This window comes from Schistocerca americana, chromosome 9 (genome assembly GCF_021461395.2).
Source record: "Schistocerca americana isolate TAMUIC-IGC-003095 chromosome 9, iqSchAmer2.1, whole genome shotgun sequence".
NCBI lineage: Eukaryota > Metazoa > Arthropoda > Insecta > Orthoptera > Acrididae > Schistocerca > Schistocerca americana.
In genome coordinates, this window is record NC_060127.1 from 70,893,210 (window position 1) to 70,917,971 (window position 24,762).

The 24,762-nt window shown below is 38.6% G+C and overlaps 1 protein-coding gene across 1 annotated transcript in view; it reads left to right on the forward strand.

The window, feature by feature from the left end:
• Positions 1-23,305, forward strand: part of LOC124550660 — a 73,795-nt gene extending 50,490 nt beyond the window's left edge. The window contains exons 5-6 of the mRNA XM_047125383.1: positions 9,937-10,017; positions 23,271-23,305. Coding sequence (XP_046981339.1) covers positions 9,937-10,017; positions 23,271-23,305 — 116 coding nt within the window. The remainder of the gene's footprint in view (positions 1-9,936; positions 10,018-23,270) is intronic.
• Positions 23,306-24,762: the final 1,457 nt, after the last annotated feature.

Here is a 24,762-nt window from a genome sequence, read left to right on the forward strand (position 1 = left end):
CATCAATGAATATGGAAACTGCCCTCCAAAACCCTGCTGGAGGATGTGGACCTCACTGACTTCTGCTATATGGCACTGATAAAATCTGTGAGTGCTGCTGTCAGAGCCATGATGCTGCCTATGCTGCTGTACCCATCTTGCTGGCTTATCAGTCCTTGTGGCTGAGCTTTAAAGCCAGCCGTGAAGGAAATAGTCAGTCAGTCCTGATTTCACTGCACTCTGGTACTGATATTGCTACGCACTGTCGTTCCAGTTCTGGATTTGTAAATCTTAGTTTTTTGATCTCAGTTACTAGCACTCTGGTACTGATATTGCTACACACTGTCGTTCAAGTTCTGGATTTGTAAATCTTAGGTTTTTTATCTCAGTTACTAGCTGGGCTTATTGTGCCATGCTGTCTCCACTGTTTGTCTTTCTCTTGTTGTAGTCCACCTATTTACTCTCAGGCATCTCATTGTTGACACTGAAATATGGCATCCTGGCTAAGACACAGTTGAAATATAGTATCCCGGCTAAGACACAAAGTTGAAATATGCTCACTATTTTTTATTTACTTAAATTTGCCATATTTCATGACAGTACCTTTTCCATTAGACGTTTGCAAGGCGATATTAGTCTTGGCTTCAGTTGTCTAAGTATGATTCCACAATGCATCTTTGTCGGCTGCAGAAAAGACGTGGGTCAACGTGTTTGCCTCATTTTGGTGTTTCAAATACCATTTCTTCAAATGTAGTTTCTTTTTTATAGTTAATACAAAGAAAATAGTAACATAATTCAAAATTATTTATGACGGCGACCTTCACATTGTTCTTCCGTCAACACACACCAAGAGTTCACTGCCGACTGACTATAGTCAAAGACGACTCCAGCGTCAAAGATGTTTTACACAACACACAAGCTTCCACTTGTAATCAGTCTCTTTGCTATTCTTCGATACATTTTCTAATAGTAATCAATATGCTTTCACTCTCAAAAACAGAAGTAAATTAACATATAATAAGACAAATTATAATAAATTCTGACAAAAAATATAAGAAAACATTTACAATTCGGTATCGACAAATACGGTAAAAAATAACATCTCCCAGATCCATTACAACACCCTCGGCCATTCAACCAGGCCCTGCAGATTTTCAAGTCATTCCAGGTCTCATCCAATTTTGGTCACTGTACGCCCCGGCCTCACCTTTGAGTATAGCATTTATGACACACTGTTGTGTCTGTAGCTAAAAGATGATTCCTGCAAATGGTATTGGAGTTAACTAGAAAATAGTATTGAGAGTAAGGGTAGAACTGGGATGCAGAACAATCAGATGCAAATAGGACGAGGGACCAGATAGTCAAGGTCAAAAGCTGTAGACCAGAGAAAAGGTTAGAAGACAGACTTAATAAGCAAGGGATAGATGATAATGCAAGAAGTTATATTACAACCCCCCCACTCACCCTCTGAAAGGTTTTTGAAGAACAATTCACAATGGAGCAAATAAAACATTGTGAAGTTCTTTGGCATTATGTCATGTTAGAGAGCAGCAGGATTGGAAAACAAAACTCCGTGATAGAGCATGCACAATGAGTCATTGGCAGGAAAACTGTGCATGCAGAGATGTAGGGTAAGAAATGTGTAATCCATCAGTGGAGTTGCAGAGTTGGTCATGAGATCTATGGAGAGAGAAGTCAGTAGACAAATAATTTTAGTCAGATTTGCACAACAGGATAACTTTTAAACTTTAATTGCATTTCCCTGCTCTGAATTACTGATGTTGCTCAACCGTATATTAAATTAAAACTTTGCCGTGTGTCTAAAAATACTTTAATATAAAAACTGCATTGGTGATGAGAAATATAACTCTCTCATCTTAGCCTTGCTGTTTAGTGACAGTGAAATTACTTTTTATTATGAAGTTAAGCCTTAGACTGGTCATGTTTCTATTATTTACTTGCTGATTTACGTTTATTATCTAATCACTACTAAATTACAAAAAGCTTATTGCACATGGATTTTTGGACCACTGTTCATTTTGTTCTTCAAAATTAATACATTGGGTGGCTTGGTATTAAGTCCTAGAAAAAAAAATCTTAAGATACCTTTCAATATGGAGTCACCTCCAACCTAAGCTTTATAAAACAAAAATTGGAGCTCTGCTCATTTTTACACTTACCAAACAAAACAAATTTTCTTTTTCCTTTTCAGGCATTGTCTTCTAACCTGTTTCTCGTTCCAGGGTTACCAAAAATTCTGAAAATCAGGGAATTTCAAACAAATCAAGGAAATATCAGGGAAATTTGAAAAAACACTGGAAAAATCTTGTTTTGTTCCAGTAGATGAAATGGACCATTTACTGAGATGTCATGCATTGTCACTGGCTGGGTGCAGCTGAGTATGTGGACTGCTTCCCTACTCCGTCATTCTTATTGCTTCTCCTCTTCCTACCACTTCTCTCAGCTTGCAGTCAGTGCTGTCCCCATTTCTTGCCACTAGTCTAGCAGCTGCTGATAAAAGGCAGGGAGATGTAAGATGTGGTTTGTTTGGATCTGATTCTCAGAGACTGTTGATGCAGTGGCTGGAGATGGCAGTCATGTGTGCATGAGTGTGTCTGAGTGATGGTGTGAATGTGTGAGCTCTTGTTTTCTGACAAAGGCTATGGCTGAAAATTTAGTTGTGAGAGTGTGATTGTCTCTTTTACATGCCTATCTGCGGCTCAGTGATCATCTTTATGGTGAGTTGCTACCTATCCTCATTAGTATTGATTCTCAGAGTATTTGCGCAACTTATCTGTTGCATGGATTCATCACTGTGGTCTCATTTCATCAACATGTTATCTGTGACACGGGAATAGCTGGGCACACAAGTGGACTTCCATGACAGGCCAAAACCTCAGGCCATTTCTGCAGATATTTGTTGACAGCAGTGGGATTTTCTTTAGTGGCTTCATTTTCAGTTTTCATGGTGTGAGTGCACCAGCTATTTATGTTCATTCTGTATGCAGCTGTGTTCTGCGACATTATAAAATTATATCTTTGTCCTTTTGTTTTTTGTTGTTACAGTTACAGTGTAAATTTGGTTTGCAATAAAGAGAGGAGTAATAAGTTATTTTTGCTCCAATATACCATATTTTGCTCTGTGGTTTTCTGCCAAACATAATTAAAGACATCAGTATCTCTAATGAATAGGGCTTGCTGATCTGAAGCCCATTGTTTCCCACTAACGTGCAAGCCCTGCCTGTCAGATCTAGTCTCACCAATCTGCCCACAGGCTGGGTCTGTTTGTCTGTGGCACAATGCAGCAGATTTTCATTGTTCGTTCAAGGACCCAGGACTGTGGTGCTCCTCGGCAGGCCAAAGGCCATAGGTAATGGATTCACTGCAAGTACATTGTACAGTGTGGCATTTTCTATACATTTTATTTATTCTAATACATTTTGGTACTTTGAAAGTAAATTATATATTAGAAAGATGGTTAATAAGAAGAAGAAAATAATGGCAGTCACTAGCAGTTTGTACACAATGTACTCATATGTTTCTCAAAAAAAAAAAAATCACAGAATACCTGTAAAATAGTAGATATAACACAGTGGGTAATAACAAACATAGTAGAACCAACATTTTATTGGTGGTCACCTATAGTGTTGGTTTACACAACTCTTCCTTGCCTTATATACTTCTTTCAAGAGGCCTACTTTTTTCTGAGGTTATTTCTGAAATCAGTGAAGGTATTTTAGATCTGTCTTGCAACTCCAAGGAAATTCATATTTGTGTCATTAAATGTGTTTCATTTTATTGAAATAGAATATCAACAGTGGTCTTAATGAAAACATATACCATTGAGATTGCTTTCTCCATCTAATAACATTTCATTACAAAAGATATTGATGTTAATACTTAAAGATTTTTGCTCACACAAGGGAGTCTTTACATTTTTTGTCAACTTACCTCTTTACTTACCCTTGAGATCTCAAAATTTGTCAGGGAAAAACGCTAAAACTTGTCTGTAAATCAGGGAAGTATCAGGAAATTTCGCTTGGGGAAACTTGTCACAACCCAGGATTCACAAATTACTACCTTCCAATTTTTTTTACAAATTAGACTCAAACACCAACATAACATTGGCTATTCAAAGCATGGTCCTTTGTACAGATCATTACCACATAATAACATTCAAGTCCAGACCCTCGTATATCATTGTGACTGGAAATTGGTGCATCACCATTCTACTGATTCTTTTGATTACAGATGGATGTGCAGGTGAGGGCAATACCATGTGGTAGGAACCTCATGTAGCAGCTGTGGCGTCATCCTGTCCCGTAGCCCGTGTGTGTAAACTCCTGAACCCCATTGGAGTCATCTGTGGTATTCTCATCTCAGTAGGTCAGTTTCAATCTTTGGATCAAGACCATTTCCTGCTCATTGTGCCAATCAATGATGAATGTGTTGTCATGCTGCTGAAGTAATTTGTACAGAGCTGTGTAGGGTGGTTGTAGGGAAGGCCTTACACTGTCATCACGGAGCCAGATATGTGATGAGGTGTGTAGATCTTTATGGATAAAACCACACCTCCCTGTATGTAGATGCAGTTATTTTGGCCATAGCTGAGTCATTCTGTGTTGTAGCTCTAAGATGAAGGCCACCATCACCTCATATGTTGGCACCTGCTTCATTTTTGCAGCAAGGAGCTTTGCTGGTGGTCTTAGTTGTTTGTCATAAACCAGCTGTTATGCTGAACAGTCCACATCATCCTCAACCACATTTTGTAGACCCCAGAGAACTGATGGTAGAGCTGTCCACATTCCCCACTGCAAATTAAGGCTGGTTTAAGAGTTCTATGAAACTTTTTACCATCCCATTGCTGGCAGTATGGTAGTTGCCGGTCCTTAAATGTGTGCAGCCACACGAATGTGGAACCTTATAAAAAGCACAGATTCAAACTGCCTTTCGTGGTCTGTTGTTAAAACGTGCAGCATTCCAAACATAGCAACTGGGCCTGTCACTAAGGTCCACACTACTGTTTCTGCCACCATGTCTGCTTTTGGAATGGCTTCCAGCCAATGTGTGCGGCCGCCGCTCCACAAGTTCTTTAACACCACTATGGCGACTTGCGAGTGAATGAGGATGAAATATGGTGAAAGACACACAACACCCAGCAGAGAAAATCCCTGACCCCACTGGGAATCAAACCTGGGACCCCGTGCACGGGAAGCGAGAATGCTACCACAAGACCATGCAATGTGGACATATCTATGGTGGTAACTGATCATTTCCAAGAATCTTCTGAGTTCTTTGAATGAAGGAGTGTATGTTGGCCACTTTTTCCAAAGTCAGTGCAATGTCTGAAGCAGACATGTGGTAATTGGAAAAAATTAGCACTTTCTTTGCCTAATATGCTCTTCTCTGGGCTTATGATAGTGACAAAATGCCTGAGACATTGAAACAGTAGTCAGAGGCGCATTTTGTGTTGCTCTTGGGACTCCAAGAACACAAAAACATCACCCATATAGCGGAACAAGAAATTTAAGCTGTGCAGAACTTGGTAGATAAACCTTTGCCATGTCTGTACCATTTTTTAAAAACCAAACAGCATGTAGTTTTATTCAAACAGACTGAAAGGAGTAGTAACTGCTGTCTTTTTAACATCCTCTGGAGCAACTCGTATTTGTGGATATGTCTTTTTTACACTCAATGACACTAAAACTCTACACTCAGACAACAGCATTCTCAGAGTTTCCCACATGAGGAATTGGATACTTATCCATCACTGCATGAATATTAACCCTTTTGCTATGGTGAATTTGTGTAGAAGTCGGTGGACTGCTGCAGCAGTCGAGGGCGGCCTGTGCCGCTCAGCCGGTGGACAGCTATAGCAGTTCCGCCTCGCGTCATATTTCTTTGCATCACTACCCTCGACTTGTGTGGAAGTTTGACCTATGCACCATCTAGTGGCTTTGTTCAAAGTCTGTAAATAACAACAAAGTCACTAGATGGCAGTTGCATTCAGTTTCAAAGCATTAGTTTTGCTTGAGCTGCACTGCTCATTTCCCACCTTTTTCTAATCTGAAGGGACATGTTGTTGACCTCAGTTAGTTTCTACTAGAAGCGATATGGCAGATAAGTGGTATACTGTGAAGGAAGCTCTTTCTCTCATACTCAGTAGTCACTTTGAAGATGAAAGTGAATCATCGTCTGAATCTGGCGATGAACATGAAACACCTATTGTAGCTGCTTCTACATCAGGTACACTTGCTACTCCAGCTGTTCCATTGACATCCCCAGACTTGGATTATGCACAGACCAACAAACAATATCAAAAACATGTGTGATTTGTATAAATATTTTCCCAAATATGTAGTATAAAGTCCGATAATTGTGAAAACACTAAGAGTGTGAAGGCAAGACAGAGTAGCACCGCAGGGAGTGTGAAAAATGCGCCGTACAGCGGGCACGGCCAGTCGAGACTGGTGCTCGTCCACAGCGCATGACGCAACAATCACAGCACTGGCATGAAAGGGTTAACTACTCTGTGGTTGCTGCATAGGTACCATGTATAGCAAACCCCACTGACTATTGGTGGGTGCTATAACACTTTCTTGTATTTACCTCTCATTGTCTGCCTTCGTTGTCAGAAATTTCTCTGGTGTTAGCCTTCTTAGTTTGGCAGTGACCTATAGGCCCAGTGAGGCCTAAATATGGAGCATCATGTGGTGTTTGCATCTTCTGTGTTGTCTTTGATGTGGTGCAGAAACTCTTGAATGATGTGATTGAAAGGGAAATTAATTTGGAGTGAGTCGACTTCTGAGAGAAGCGGAAGCCTTCCCTTGTGAAATACTGGAGTGAACCAAAAGTGGTTTAGGATATCAGCTCCTACAAGAGGCTCAGTGACATCTGCCACAATGAAATTCCACTGGAACAACTTGTTCAAATTAAGGTCCAAATCTAGACTTTTTCAGGAAGCAATGTCATGGGAGCACACTACAGTCAGACATTGTTTCTGCCAGGAAAGTGGTTCCATACAGTTTTTCAGTCACAGACAGACATCTCAAAACTGTTTCTTCTGTGTGCCTGAAACCAATCTCCAGTGCTCTGCTTGCCTATGAAGAATGACTCACTGTCTTCCCCATGTCGGCTAATCTTAAGTCTTCAAAGCTGTGATCCTTGAAATCTGCCATACATAAGGTGCAGTACCATATAGTGTTTATTGTTGTAGGTATCCACCATTAATTGTAAGCTCAGAACCTGGAAATGGCATGAACCAGATGTTGTAGGTTTGGGAATGGCGATAAGCATCTCCAAATTCAGACCTATTGCCCATGTTGGCTTTCTTTGCAGTCTGCAGAACATTAGTGAAGTGAGAATTGTTGAGGAACACTCCACTTGATGAAGTGGCTGTAACCTCTGCCACAGTACCACAAACTGGACTATTTGGATCCACTGCTGGTTATATAACAGCTGGTATGTTCACAAATATCTTCTCTAGTGGGTCATCAGGGGACCTACCGGTACGCGATGGAAATCCCATGGGTGATTCAGAATGGAAACATGCATGTCTGTTATTACCAGCATGGAAGGGATGAAGAGAAGGTCAACTAAATCTCAGGCAGCCACTTACACCCTTAATGGGTCATTGGATGCATTTTTGGTTCAGATGATGATCCATTTCTGAAATGTCTTGAACTTGCCTTGGTGCATTGTAAACCCACTAGTGTGCATGTAGTTCCTGCACGCAGGCTGTCAGCTGAGTGACTATTGCCTCCTGCCCATTGGAAGAAGTGCGCAGGTCATGGCTGTTGGATGTCGTCCCAGGCGTGCTTGATCTGTGGCCGGCTGCCTTATTGGCATGCCCTGCAGTGCTGTAAAGATTATACTATAAGCTATTGGCAGTGGTTCTGCCTTATCAGGCAAAACATTGAGTAGTAAATTCAGTGAGTTGCTAAAACCGTACTATTACTGAGCAGAAGGTGCTTTAGTTACAGAAAGCATAAGGAAATTTCTGGTAATAAGTCACTTCCTGTGAGGGTATTGAGTTCTAGTAAAAGATATTTTAGCAATTTGCCTTCAAATTACTCATCATGGATCAGTTTCTGAAGTCATAGTTCCATCATTAGAGAAAAATATTTGATTAGACAAGTTTCTAGCTAAAAAATGTTATTCAAAACTGTGCAAAGTGCGGTCTCTGTGTGAACTAATCTGCATTTCATTAAGATGGGCCAAAACACAATGATAACATTCTGTAGATTCGTGGAAGCCATGCTGCTCAAAAACGCTTTATCTTGCTTAAAACACACGTCTGGCCTCGTTGTCCTGAATGGCAGCAGACTTGTGGAGCTCAGCTTCTTATGTTGTGGTGTTGTGGGAAATTTTCTGTTGGTCCATGGAAGAGAAGAACTTGCTTTCTGGATGCTGTGTAGTTGCATGAGACTGCTATGGATCTTTTTGCTTGATTGTGGAGTCAGAACTGAGAATGTCCATTGCAGTAGCTCAGGTGGTATTTACTGTTTGTGGAGTCACTGCTATTGGATTTCATGGTACCTAGGAATCTGAGAGGTAATCCTAACTGAAATCCACACTGATCCAGAAAACACACCTTTATTTTCCTTATAAAAATGCCTTTCACAATTAATGGGTTACACAGGCAAAGCACGTGAAAAGCACTAAATACAGAGACTGAAACAAAAGATCAAATACCAGTTTGAGTTACCTTGTCCCTGTCTCACAGACAGTTACCATAATAATATGAGGGCTATCCAAAAAGTAACAGACATTTTGAGATAAAACATTAACAATATGGAAAAGCAGAATTTTATTATATGCACTTTATAGGTACCCTCTTAAGCTATTTTTCTACATAATTGTCATTCAAATTGAGGCACCTGTCATACCGTGGCACAAGTTTTTCAACACCTCCTCTGTAGAAATCTGCTTTTTGTGATTGCAACTGCTGGTTTCCCTCCAAAACTCCATAGGAGCTCTAGAATATGGTTGGCTGTGTGTGGATGTACATTGTCGTGAGAAAACAAAAATTTGGTGGATTGTTTGACAATTGCCATACTTCACCCAAATCTCATGCCCAGTAATGATGTGATCATTACCATTTTTTCTTAATTTTCCAGGAAGGTCAACACTGCAGCCAGTCTTTTTTTTAAAAAAAAAAATCTTCAGATAGGATTTTGGGAGCCTACCCAGCACAAAATTTGTGGGAACCAAGCCTTGCCGCAGTTTCATGCCCCAAACTCTGTGAAATATTGGAAAAATGTTTCAAAAGTTCCATAATCGTGAAATTATGATTTTCTTGGATTTTGTTTTTGATTTTCATCATCAGTTTGTCAGTCACAAGGATAGGTGTAAAATTGCAGCCCTCATCCAGAACACTGGTATGGCCATTTTTAAAATCAATGCACCATTGCCTTACTTTCAATTGGCGTGCAGTTTTTTGCTAACAAAAATCTAATCACAGAACACACCTCACAAGTGGTGGGAGCTTCTTTTGCAGCATAATTTTAACATGTCCCAGAAAGCAAAGCAGCAGACACAGACTGCTTGCTACCACTGTTGGATATGTACTGGATGTAGAAACATTATTACACTAAGACTGTTGCCCTGCCCACCATAGAGATAGACCAAAACATCTGTTACTTTATGGATAGCCCCTGTAGTTCTTTAAGAGGAGTAGAGTAATAGCAAGTGGATTAACTCCATCCTTGCTATGTTTCAATTATGACAAGAGAGAAAGCTGATTTGTCTTATATTACAAGTGCACAATCTCTAGATAATCTAATTAAGCAGGTACAAATAAACTTCAGTCAAGTATGACAGGTTATGACAGAAAGTAATTTTTCTGTATGTCTAGCTAGTTCAATTACTATTATCTGAATGCAAAACAGTGATGGTGCAAGGTCTACAGCTCTCATAATTTTTCATAATAAATTATTATTTGTTCACATTTTCTAGCCCCATCAAAGAAGAATGTGAAGGATGGAGGAAGTCACCTGGCCTCAGACAAGACTGAAAAAGAGACATTAAGGGAGCAAAGTAAGTAAGCAACTCTGGCAATAATCTAAGAAAAGGTTACTGTGGTATGGTCCTTTCATGTAAAATTCATCAATTTAAAACTGACCTGCAGATTACTTAAATCTTACCTGTAAAACTATAGTTCCAAATACTCAAATACAATGGTACAAAGAAACATAACATTCATCAGTAACATTGCTGAAGTCAATCTTGATAACAGAAGTAAGAATTTTTAGAAAAACCAAAACATTTTAATAGGACCTGTAGACTCAGAAAAAGTGCTTGAGAGGGTAAGGTAGTGTAAGATGTGTGAATATTGTTGAGGTTGTGGTCTTCAGTCTGATTTGAAGCAGCTCTTCACACTAGTCTGTCCTGTGCAAGCCTCTTCACCTCTGAGTAACTACATCCATTTGAACCAGCTTATTGTATTCACCACTTATCTTCCCTTTACACATCCTTCCCCCTTCCCCACACACACTTCCCTCCTATACCAAATTGATGAATTCTGGGAGCCTCGGAAGGTATCCTATTGAAATGTTGCTGATATGGATTTTCTACTCGTAGCTACTTTTCCAGGCCATGTGCTCTCCTACTGTTGTCTTAGTTAGATACATTTTCCATAGATTATTTGCACGATAGGTTGTAATGATGTGGAATGAGACATATTACATGCAAATAACAAATTAGTTTGTAAATATGGCTACTGCTTACAGTTTTTTTTAAATATACAAATGTGAGTTACTAATTATGCCAACCACATTTACATTATAGTAATAGAATTCTTCCACAGAATGGAAGGAGTTATCAAGGAGAAACTATTTCAGTTTGTTTTTAAATTTTACTTCACTGTCTGTCAGATCTTTTATATCACTGGGTAAGTGATCAAAAATGTTGGCTGCAGATTTGTTCTTAAGACAACTTTAATATGGAGTAACAAATGTCATTTTTTCTTTTGGTGTTATAATTATGCAATCAATTATTTATGAATACTCCTGAAAAAGATGTCTACAAGATGATCATGGTAAGCACCACATATTATTCTTACAGCACTTGTTTGAGCAATTAACTCATTCTTTCTTAAAGATGACTTACCTCAGAACATTATTCCATATGATATTATTGAATGAAAATATGCAAAAAATGACTGATTTGCCTTTCTCCAAGATTTTTTATTCTAAATGCAAATGTGGCTGAACTAAGTTGTTTTAGGAGTTCCAAAATATGCTTTCTCCACTTTAAATATTCATCAATATGGATACTAAAAATGTTGAAGTTTCCAGCCTATTTATTAGTACCTCACCATGTGTTACACTTACATTGATGCAGTACATGTCGATAAGCAGAACTGAATGTGTTCTGTCTTTTTAAAACAGGTTGATCATTTGAAGAAAACCAGTCAATGATACTTTTAAGAACTTTGTTTAACATTTCTTCTGTTTCTGTATGTATACTTGGACTGATTACAATTTAGTGTTTTCTGCAAAAAGGATTAATTCTGCTTGCAGTGTCGGAAAATCATTTACATATATGAGGAACAATAATGGACCTAAGATTGAGTCACGATTTCTCCCAACTCAGAAGGATCTTCCACGATTACATTTGTTGAATTACTAAGTACAACTTTTGCCTTCCTTTGGTTAGGTATTACATTATCCTTTGCTTGCCTGTACCACCAGTTGCATTTATTTATGACAGTTTTGTTATTCATTCATTCCAACACCTTAAAAAGATCATAAAAAATACCAAAAAATGCATTTTTGTTGTATAATGCTCGTAAAATATGTTGAATCAATGTGCAAATGGTGTTATCAGTTGAGCAATGCTTCTAAAATCCAAACTATGATTTACTGAGGATTACAGTTACTGAGATTATAGTTACTCAGGTGGGATTTTCCAGAACACAAAAACTTCATAAAAATTTTGTAAAATGCTGTCTTTAGCGATACATGTCGGTAGTTGTTGACATCCTGCGTATCACCTTTCTTATGGTGGGGAACAGGGGGGAGGGCAGGGGGGTTAACAATGATATATTTCAATCTCTCTGGGAAACTGCCTTCAGTTAATGATACATTACTGAATTTCAGGTAATACAAGGCTTATTATATTTGATTTGATGATGACTTTGTTAAATGACACACTCAACATTGTGCAGTTAACTTGAAATCTTTGTATATTTATTGATGTATGTAGGTTGCACATCATTTTCGCTATGACAGTGGATTTATTTTTACAGAACACTTTCACTGTTGAGTTCCTTCTGCCAAATAACATAAAGTTGGTTTTGTTTATTTGAGCCCCACACTATTAATTAGGTATTTAGTGTCTATCTCAACATGGAATAACCTGTTACACAAAGTGTCTGTACAATTTGATATTGCACTGAGGACTGGTGGTACTGGCTTGCTACATACAGAAGTTTACACTTTAGCTCGTAGGCATCAACTGACTGGCACAGTGTTTTGCACAATTACTTATAGATGCACATAAAAGTAAGCATAAAAAATTTGGTACATTTTTAATATTACCATGAAAGAGAGCAAAATCGATGCACATAAAAATAAACATAAAAAATTTGGTACATTTTTAATATTACCATGAAAGAGAGCAAAATCAAAGGACACAAAATTATAGTAAACAAAACATCAGGTCTAAATTAATGATATGAATATAATAGAAAGAAACATTCCACATGGGAAAATTATATTAAAAAACAAAGATGCTGTGACTTACCAAACAGGAAAGCACTGGTAGATAGACACAATAAAAAACACACAAACAAATTTGAAGCTTTCACAAACCACGGTTGCTTCATCAGGAAAGAGGGAAGGAGAAGGAAAGACGAAAGGATGTGGGTTTTAAGGGAGACGGTAAGGAGTCATTCCAGTCCCGGGAATGGAAAGACTTACCTTAGGGGGAAAAAGGGACAGGTATACACTCGCACACACACACATATCCATCCGCACATATACAGACACAAGCAGACATTATTTGTGACTGGACAGAGGATATCTTGGTTGCAGGGTCACAGCATGTTATCTCAGGCAAAGAGTCATTGACAGATGCGTAAATAACTTCACATGTGCCACAGGGAAGTGTATTGGGACTCTTGTTACATATTAACCCTAGGGCACTATAGGGGGAAAATGTTTCATTGCCACTAATCTGTCATAAGTTTTACTACTCCAAATTTTATTCAAAGGAAACCATAATTTATAGGTTAAGCGCTAGTTAATTACAATTATTAGATCTCTAATGGTATGTTACACACAAAATTAGTACAAAATGTTCCATTTTATAACTTGACAATTTTACTGCTCAAAATTTAATCAAAAAGAAGACATAATTTATGCTACAAACTAGTTATAAATTATTATAACTCCAATAATGTTTTATGCACAAAATGACTGAAGGTGCTTCTGCTTTAGACACTATTATTACAATCTAAGTGACCAGTATTCTGCCCAAATTGCTCTTGAGAAGTGGTTACAAAATGTCACCATTCTTTGTTTGCTAGAAGGACAGACTGACCATATGTTTCCCCCTTGAGATTGTTCTAGGTTCTGCTGCTCCTCATGTGATGTTTTTCAAGCAAATCACCCAATATTTTCATGTAAGAATTAAGCTCAGCACTATCCATGTTGTGCTAATTTCAGCATAAAAAGACAAAATTGTCACAGAAGACGTTCAATGTGATATAAACTAACATATTTCAAACTGTAAGTGCTAGATATCTCGCTTAAGATGTCACACTAAGATAAATTCTAAATGATAAAAGAAATATGTCGACTATTAGGAAACCTTCACACTAAACATTTGTAACATTTACAACAAGAGCCTCACTGTCAGCTAACTACTGGAGTCTGGCAATAAATAACTCAGCCATTGTTAACAACAACGTTTGCCATGAAGGTACTGAAGTGCCTATGTCACTTATGTATAATTGGCAGAATCTCTGAAGAGATACCAAGTGAAGTCACAAATTTTATGAGGTTTTAGTAATCTATGGTTAATGGCCTTGCAGACAGTTTTCATATAACCTCATATTTTTTTGCAGATAATGCAGTTTTCTGTAATGAAGCACTGTCTGATAAAATCTGCACTAATATTCAGTCATATCTTGATAAGATTTCAAAGTGGTGCAAACATGGGCAACTTGCTCTAAGTGTTTGTAAATATAAAATCTTGCACTTCCCAATGTGAAAAACACAGTACCCTGTGACTCCACTATCAATGAGTCACAACTGGAATTAGTCAAGGGACATGCAATAAAATGATCACATATGCTGGATCACGGGTAAAGCAGGTGGCCAAATTTGATTCATTGGGAAAAACAAACACTTGTTGCTAACAAAAAACTTGTGCAACCAATCTTAGAATATTGCTTAAGTATGTGGGACTCTTACCAAATATGACTAACAGGGGACACAACACGTATACAGAGAAGGGCAGCATGAATGGTCACAGGTTTCTTTGACCCATCAGAGAGCATCACAGAGATGCTGGAAGGACTGACCTGCCAAACATTTGAAGATGGCCAGAAACTATCTCACAAAAGAGTACTTAGAAAGTTTCAAGAACCAACTTTAAGTGATGACACTATGAGTATTCTATAACCCCCTACTTATCACTTGGACAGGGATTGCAGAACAAGAGTAGACTATTCACGGCATAACCAGAGACATTTAAGCTCTCATTCCTCCTGCGCTCCAATGTAAATTGGCAGAGAAGAAGCCCTAATAACTAGTTCAGTGGGGAGTATCCTCTGGAAACCACTTCGTATTTTTTTGATGAGTGTGGATGTAGATGTAGATCCCCCAACTCCCTTCCCTGTGCCATCTGTGACTGATGCACAAAGATACATTAAGTGTTGATAAACCTCTGTGTGAGCTCTAATTTCTAAGATTTTTACTGCGCTATTTCATAACACATTTGCGGAATAATAAAATTTTGCTCAACTTTTCTTTGGTTGTGTGCTCTTTAAATTTCAACTGCAAGCCTCTCTGCCATACATGACATGCCTCTTGTCACAGGTGTCACTAGAGTTTGTTGAGTATCGACATAACAATATTACGCTTACCTAATGATTCCATTACAAAATATGTCACTTTTGTCGAATTTTTCCTCTCTCTTCTATTGATTCAATCTGGTAAGTGTGTCAAACTGGTATGCAAAAATCATTTGTAGATCTCAGAAGTGTCTCATAAGCCAGTTCTTTTGTGGACAGATTACATTTCCTTATGATTCTGCCATCAAATCTCAACACTGTCATCTGTTTGCGGTCAGTCCAGTTTAGATTGTTCTGGATGGTTACTCGTAGCTGTTTGATTGTTGTCACTGTTACCATTGATGTTTCGCCATTAACATAAGTGAACAGTAATGGATCTCTCCAACTATTTATGCACAATATGTAACATTTGTTTACCTTTGGGTAAACTGGCAGTTACTGTACCAGTCCTCAATCATTTGAAGGTCTTCTTGCATTTTGTTACAGAACACAGACAACTGCATCATTTTGCAAACAGTCCTAGGGAGTTTCTGAGTTATCCAGTATAAAACAGCCTTGCGGGATTCTGGCCAGTGAGAGCAGCTACATAATGGAATGATTAACTGCAGCCTTAACAGGCTGAGATCCTGCCACTGTACAACTCTGGCACATACTGTAGATGTTTCTCCTTCATATATGAGGCATAACATGATTGTGTCACAAACAACTAACATTCAAATGTGATTTCTGCATGTCGACCCCATATTGTAGTCTCTCCTTCCATACAGAATGTAAGTGCCATTGACCCTACCAATTTTGTGTAAATCTGCAGTAAAACTGTGCACGTTGTGTGTGTGTGTGTGTGTGTGTGTGTGTGTGTGTGTGTGTGATGGGGGGGGTTGCGCACAGGTGTGTGCCTTTATGCTCAGAATCGCGCAAAATGGATAGCAGCAAAGCCACCTATGTTCTGTATGCAAGTAAAGACTACACTGCGGGTTTGTCATCAATAAATCACGTTTGAATGTTAGTTAATGCTGACCTCAGGGAAGATCAGTTTGGATTTCATAGAAATATTGGAACACGTGAAGCAATACTGACCCTACGACTTATCTTAGAAGCTGGATTAAGGAAAGGCAAACCTACAATTCTAGCATTTGTAGACTTAGAGAAAGCATTTGACAATGTTGACTGCAATATTCTCTTTCAAATTCTGAAGGTGGCAGGGGTAAAATACAGGGAGCAAAAGGCTATTTACAATTTGTACAGAAACCGGATGGCAGTCATAAGAGTCGAGGGACATGAAAGAGAAGCAGTGGTTGGGAAGGGAGTGAGACAGGGTTGTAGCCTATCCCCAATGTTATTCAATCTTTATATTGAGCAAGCAGTGAAGGAAACAAAAGAAAAATTCGGAGTAGGTATTAAAATCCATGGAGAAGTAATAAAAACTTTGAGGTTTGCCGATGACATTGTAATTCTGTCAGAGACAGCAAAGGACTTGGAAGAGCAGTTGAACAGAATGGACAGTGTCTTGAAAGGAGGATATAAGAAGAACATCAACAAAAGCAAAACGAGGGTAATGGAATGTAGTCGAATTAAGTCGGGTGATGCTGAGGGAATTAGATTAGGAAATGAGACACTTAAAGTAGTAAAGGAGTTTAGCTATTTGGGGAGCAAAATAACTGATGATGGTCGAAGTAGAGAGGATATAAAATGTAGACTGGCAATGGCAAGGAAAGTGTTTCTGAAGAAGAGAAATTTGTTAACACCGAATATAGATTTAAGTGTCAAGAAGTCATTTCTGAAATTATTTGTATGGAATGTGGCCATGTATGGAAGGGAAACATGGACGATAAATAGTTTGGAGGAGAAGAGAATAGTAGCTTTCGAAATGTGGTGCTACAGAAGAATGCTGAAGATTAGATGGGTAGATCACATAACTAATGAGGAGGTATTGAATAGAATTGGGGAGAAGACGAGTTTGTGGCAAAACTTGACTAGAAGATGGGATCGGTTGGTAGGACATGTTCTGAGGCACCAAGCGGTCATCATTTTAGTATTGGAGGGCAGCGTGGAGGGTAAGAATCACAGAGGGAGACCAAGAGATGAATACACTATGCAGATTCAAAAGGATGTAGGTTGCAGTAGGTACTAGGAGATGAAGAAGCTTGCACAGGATAGAGTAGCATGGAGAGCTGCATAAAATCAGTCTCAGGACTGAAGTCCACAACAACAACAACATTCATGTTAGTTGATGAGGAGCCTCGTGTAAAAAGGAGGAATGTCTGTGAGTGGTGTCAGAGTCCAACAATGGCAAGATCTTGGTCTGTCGGCCTGCAGTTCATCATTCCACAATGTTTCTGCTCTTGTTGTCTAGAGTCCCACATCTGCTGTATGAATAGGGGATCCATGGGTTCAGGAGAGCCACACTCAATTCTACTAGCAGCTACGAGAACAGACGTATTGCTCGCAGAGCTCCAGGATTGCACATACCGTCAGTCAGTTAATGAGCTCATTCGCAGTGAGGCAAGTACACATGCACATGGTGTGATGACATCTGGAGCACCATAGAATGTAAACACAGCAACCGGGGCTTTTCTCTTGTATTCTATTTTTGACAAATAGCTCCTTTTCATATAGCTGGATACATACAAGTAAGTGTACATTTCTGCTGCAACCTCTCTGCTTGCAAATCACTCTTCACTGCTGGCACAGCATTTCACTCTCCACCTCCCTCCCCCCCTCCCACACACACACACACACATGTTCCCTCGCCCCCCCCCCCCCCCAGCATCTGGCCACCCCTCCCTGCCACCCACTTGGGATCCTTTTTCCTATGGCTCTTCAGATCACTAATTGAATAAATGTTTATTTACAGTGGATGAAGCAAAAACTATGTTGTGATGACAATAATGACACCGTGTTCGTGCCAAAAATGTTGTCATTCACAATGACAAAGAACAGGTACAGATGCACCCTTTGTATGCAGATTGGCCACAACACAGATATCGCAGCAGTTCTAGTAACTGCTCAGAAGTAATTCAGAACACTTTTTTATGAATGTCATAACAAATTTTCCAGTTTATTTTAAATATTATTAGATCAGAAAAGTTCAAAATATGTACTTTCTACCCAAAATTATTAGTGTAATTTCTGTTGAAGAGTGGTTCATTGGTCTTCTTCCTCTGTAGTCACATTTCATCAGTTTTGTCCAAACCTACTTTATGCACTACAGCTGCCACTTTTAGAGTTTTGTATTGATTTTCTAAGTAAAAAAAGAAAATCATAAATTAGGTGAAACATATTAACTAACTTCCAAAAATTATTATGCCTAATGCTATCCAGTGTGAAGTGGTTATAATGGTCTCTTTATGTCAGGTTCCAGGCTCCGTTGCAACCAAAAATGGATGAAATAAGTGCCTGTTTAAAATCAGCACTTCTAGTTTTTACAACTTTACTGTCTGCATATGGTGGTTTCATTGATAGGTTGGTGGGAGATTGTATAAAAACTATCCTCAATAGACTACTTACAAAGTTTGAAGTGACAGTATTAACCAAAGAATCAAGGAATATACTACAGCTGGCTACATCTCTTGCAGAGATCATGAAAAGAGGATTAGTCTTATTACAGCCTGCATAGTGGTATTTCAGAAGCAATTTTTCCCACACACCATACCTTAATATATGGTACAATGGGAAGTACCCTCTGCCATGCACTTCACAGCACTTAGGGGAGTACGGATACAGTCAGGGATGTAAAAGTAGATTACTCTGTGTGAGGAATCGTACAACAAGGAGCAGTCTAACAGCACTGCTGAAGTGTCCTCGAAGTAGCCAAACGTGCCTCAAGTTTCAGGATGTACAGCAACGCATAATGCAAATCAGCTCGATATCACTGCGTGGAGGGAATCTTAGCGAGCAGCTGTGGTGCTGGTTAAATGGGTCAGTAAGATACAGTGAGGTCATTTCCTTATTGCCTGGCCATGTCTACAAACAGAGATCAGTGAGGCGACAGAATAAACGTACCCTAATAATATGTATGTTAAATGATAAGTGTTACAAGCACACTGGTAGCTCCAGCTCATCATGTTCTAAGTTCTGACTTCAGTACTAGAACAGCATGTTTTTGTTATGTGACAGACTTCAATTTGTCACCCTGCACTGGTGCCTGTCTTCTGAGCTGCTGGCTGATCGTGGCATTTGTGACGTTCCCGCCATTGGCATTTGCCGTGGTGTTCCACAACTTGTGGTGCCTGCTGAGGGGAGCATACTTCAAAGGCAGTGCCAGCTCAGAGACACAAGGCTCGGCTGTCGGGCGTGACTGGAGTCAGTACTCGATGCAGCGTGCGAGGCTCAGGAGGTCTACTTTAAACTGATCTGGGCTGTCTCGCCTGTGTAAAAGTGATTCTTCTAGGTAAAGTATTAAAACATACTTATAGTTGCACAGATTTTTATATATTTTGTGTCACGGTTTGGTAGAACAACTGAACAATTACAAATGAAAGGCACAAAATTTTTTACAACATTAATTTATTTAGTTAACCCCTTAACTTAATGATTTTTTTTTCAAAGTATGTTCCAAAAAATAATATCTTTTTATTAATGAAAACGATCCTGTAATGAATGACATTACTTGTGGACATATAAAGACAGTAAAACTTCCTGGCAGATTAAAACTGTGTGCCGGACCGAGACTTGAACTCAGGACCTTTACCTTTCGCGGGCAAGTGCTCTACCAGCTGGCTTCTAGGATGATGTTCCTGAGTGTGTTCTCCAAGCAGGGGTTTGGGAGGTGGAGGACTTTGAAGAGAGATAGGAGCTGTTGGGAGTGGTGGTTACACGAAGTAGTGTAGAGATTCAGGACAATTTGGGTAAGGGCTAAGGATTGAAGGTTCTGGAAGTCCAGGAGAGACTGGTGGAAGGAGGGATTGCACCCAGAGATGGGAACTTTTAAGGTAAGTCCTTTAGGGGTAATTCCAAAAGTTAAGCAGGACCGGAGGAAAAGTATGTGGGATTGCAGTTTGGCTAGGGTGAAAGCATGTTTCCAGAATGAATGTAAATAATGTGGTATAGGATTAGGGTACATAGTGGGTAACTGGTGGGTAGGGAAATTAAATAACCTAAGTTAAAATAGTAATAATAAGAAGGAATAAAACAAGGAGGGAAGGACGAGAAAGAAAATAAAATAAAATCTGTTGGTAATGTTCAATACCAAGGGATGACCACTAAATAAGAAAAGTACGGATAAAGGTTGACCAGACCAAGCAAGTATGTTCAGATCAGGGCAAATGAACACACGTTGCTGCACAGCTGTAGTCTCCCCTTGCTTTCAGCAGTTCATAGTACCAGCACAGCAAGGCCATTTTGGTGATCTTACAAGGTCAGAACAGTCAATCATCCTGACTGTTGTCCCCGAAACTACTGAAAAGGCTGCTGCCCTTTTCCAGGAACCACATGTTTGTCTGATACCCCTCTGTTTTGGTTACACCTATGGTATTGCTAAGGCGTGCAAGCCACCCCACCAATGGCAAGGTCCATCTTCGCACGTAGCATTTGTAATCATGATGTCATCAACATAAAGTAGTATTAGGCTACTTTATCTATCTGATCCAAGAACCATATCTAGTGTCATTATAAATACACCAGAACGTACATTAAGTCCAAAAGGTAAAACACAAAATTGATAACTTCTGCCAACATGGACAAAAGCTGTGCATTTCCTAAACACCATTGATAGTAAGATGTGCTAATAGGAACAGTGGAGATCTGTGCTAGTCAAATAGTGTACTGCATGAAATTATTGTAATTGCGTAACAGAGGTTTAAAACTACTTTGGTGGGAATATTTCCCACTATAGCATGTACTGAGGCCTGCACTAAAACCTGCATTTGTTTTGTATGCAGAGGCTCATCCATAATCAACGCAACTCTAATCTCAGATTAGACTGAATTTGCTTTCATTCCAATTGATCTGTAGTGAGGAGGTCCTCCAGGATGTAGAACAAGTCAGAAAAACCACAGTAGGGTCATTATATCTTAGAAGATCAATGTGACTGCCTTCGTTGCTCCCATCCTCTCATATGATTATTGTCGGAGGGCTTAATGAGATTTAAAAGGACTTCAGTATGGCTATCCAATTGTGGTTTATTAGTCATTGTTGTTGTGGTCTTCAGTCCTGAGACTGGTTTGATGCAGCTCTCCATGCTACTCTATCCTGTGCAAGCTTTTTCATCTCCCAGTACCTACTGCAACCTACATCCTTCTGAATCTGCTTAGCGTATTCATCTCTTGGTCTCCCTCTACGATTTTTACCCTCCACGCTGCCCTCCAATACTAAATTGGTGATCCCTTGATGCCTCAGAACATGTCCTACCAACCGATCCCTTCTTCTTAAGTTAAATGACTTTATTAGTCATATCAAGGATGTAATTTTCCCAGCTAGTGTCAGGTGGTACATGGAGTATCTGATTATTATTTTTTATGTAATTTTTATTCTCACATGGTTCTAGTTGGGATAAAGTGAATTCCAGCAGATGGTCCAGATCCTGGTAACCAGGATGAAACCAATTATTATATTTTCTTTTATGTTTATGTTAGTGTTTTCATGTGTGCTGGTCAGCACACTGTGTACCACACTCAGGTGACATGGAAGATAACATCACACACATGCAAGTTATAAGGCTGGCTGGAATTGTAATTTTGCGCTGCAACTTGGCCACATCATTTTGGCGTAAAGACATTGAACTCAAGGTGGTGAATTAAAACTTTCTGCAAGTAGAACAGAAGAAAGCCACTCTGCAGTTGTCACTTCATATGGTATATAATTTCGTAATACTGTAGGTTATTAGAATTGTATTGTTACTTGAGCATTTATTGTGTCACTCCATTCCGATAAATCTTGGCTTACGGTGGCTTTCATTCGAGCTACTTGAGACTTTAAGATTCACCGGAATCATCTGGGTCAGACATAGTGGCACTGACTGTTTCATCTACGAAATGCTCTAGTTCTGAACTTAAGTCATTTACATCCTTGTGCAAAAGACATTGAGAAAAATCATCAACAATGTGTCTGTAGGGATTAGCGAACTGTTTTTCTACTTTCACACACTGTTCATGTACGAATGTATCAAATTTATTTTCTTACTGCACAACAGCATGTACCTTTTATTTGTTTTTGATCTTTAGACAAGGTCTGTGCAGCTTTCGGAAGACTATGATGAGCTTTCTTTAATTGTGAAACATCATTTGCTTGAGTATTGTACTATAATGACAATAATTTGAAATTAGCAGTCAGTTTCTGTATGTTACTAGATTGTTTCTCAAATTACTTGATTATGTTGTCTCTCATAACCTTAAATTGTCACAACAATAAAGCAATGAGACTGGTAGTTTGACCAGATATTTGTTTTATAGGTTGTTTCACGTAAAATGTCACCCAACAGAACATTTTCTTCACATGAAACATCATCATCAGATTGATGAATTACGCTAGGTACGTGAAAGATCACCTAATTGAGCATCATTTTGACACAATAAATTATCTATCATATTATCTGCTTCAGTTTCAGAGTGACATCCAATATCAAGTCCCGAAACTCATGCATTTTCAACTTCCATGTTAGCCAACTTGTTCTGTACAATGTTAAGCTCTGTGTTACTATTTTCTTATCATTTCAGAAATCTTACCTATTTTCTCCATAACATTAATGTAAATTTAAAAAAAAGTATTTTTGCAAAATAATAACTAAGTTAAAGGCACCAGTAGTTGACACCTTAAGAAATGAAACTACTTTAATTTGATATTTACGAATACAAGTGGATGTTGGGCACAAACACAATTAATCTTCAGGTTCTTTGATCTTTTGTGATTTGATATTTATTATAATTCACTATGTTAAGGTACATTAAATGGTAAATAAAAATTATAACAAAAATATAAGTGCAGTCATCAGTAGTTGACACTAGTGAGACACGAAAGTTTCAGTAGTTGACAGGAAAAATTTCAGTAGTTGACAGGAAAAATTTCAGTAGTTGACACTAAATAAATAACTTCAGTCTACACATCACAGTCAATACTGTTTTGGAATTCATATTTCAAATGTTCATTAGTGATATATGAGAGAGGTAAAGGAAGCTTGTCAATAACCTGTGATGGACTAATAACAATCACTTTCATCAACATAAAAAAACTTTTCTCTGACAGTTGCAAGATTTTAGAGCCATTACTTCCATTTCACCATCCTCAAACATACGCTGAACATTACAAACATATTTGAAATATCTCTTCTTTCCAGGAAAAGAAACAAGAGGAAATTCGCCATTTTTATAAAATTTATTCGTATTTTCTTCTTTGTTTGCTGTTTCTTTTTCTGTTATAATTGTTTAATCAGAATTGTCATCTTCCTTGCCATCAGATGTCTGTGAATCACTGTCAGGGAGCATACTAATGTCATCCATACTGCTGCCTGGCTCACTCCATTCTTCATCTTCAGAATCTGAGGACACTGAAATTGTTCTTGTCTTGTGCACTTTTGGCTTTCTAAGATTCTCTGCTTTAGTTTGCTTCTTGAGTTTCTTAGCAATCTCAGACTGTTGTTTCTTCAGTTTTCGTGCTTCTGCTCTCTCAGCTTTTAGTCTTTCTCTTTGTAGCTTCAGTTGTTCCTTCTTATGATGATATTCCTGCCACTGGTTGGATGTCACAACACTTGGAAGTTTTTCTCTTAATCTTCTTTTCCCTTGTTTTCCTGTACTCTGTGGCCAAAACAATGCACGTTTGAATGGGGATGGGATTAGTTGGTCCCCTGATTTCTTATTAATATTTCCACTAGAAGCACACAGGAAACTCAGAATTTTTCATTGAATTCTTGGATGAGACACACTGGTCTGTTACATTAGTCTCCTCTCTTTCTTTATTTTGGTTGTTGCCTGCCAAGCTTTTCATGTCTTCCTGTTTTTTATTTTCGATTATTTTGTTTTTCATCTGGATGGACATTTCCCTCCTCTACTTTTTCATTTTGATTTGCCACACAGTTGTTTGTGTCATCAACAGACTGGGAAAGGATAGAATGATGACAATCATTTTTAATTTCCTTCCAAAGCAATAACAAAGACTGGTCATTTATATTTCCTTCCCACATATCACTTTCAAGACTCAAAACATGAAAGTTTATCTTTCCCAATGTATGTTTCTAGAACCTCTAATCCAACTCTTAGGTTTAATTTTTCGGAAGTGGCAGTTCTGTGAGTAGTAAGTATAACATCATCGCTCACTGATGGAATTTTTGAGTAGTCTACAGACTCTGGATTCCATGGAACAAGTCCATATCTCCTGAATCCATTCTGCAGGACAGACGGTTTAATGAACTCATCCAAAGTTTGTTCCAGTAAGGGTGCAAAATGGATCTTCTTAAGCACTGGCTGATCCAAATGTTCCAATCTCCACTGATGTACCTTGTTTTTCCAACTTTCCTTTAACAAATGAAAGACAGCAACATGCATAGGTTGAAGAAGATGTGTAGAATTTGGAAGCAAAGCTACGAGTATTATCCCATGCTCATTACAAAACTTACTAGTGTGTAAGGTGAAATGTGACACATGGCCATCAATAAACACAATGACTGGCAGTGGTATTTTCTTTTCTAGAAGGTAAGACTGGAAAACATTCGTTATGAATTCAAAGAATAATGGACCTGTCCTCCAACCTGTTTCAGATTTACTTATTCCCCAATGTTTTGGTACACTCTCTGCTAGTTCCTGTGGTAGCCTAATGTATTTAAACACTGTCCA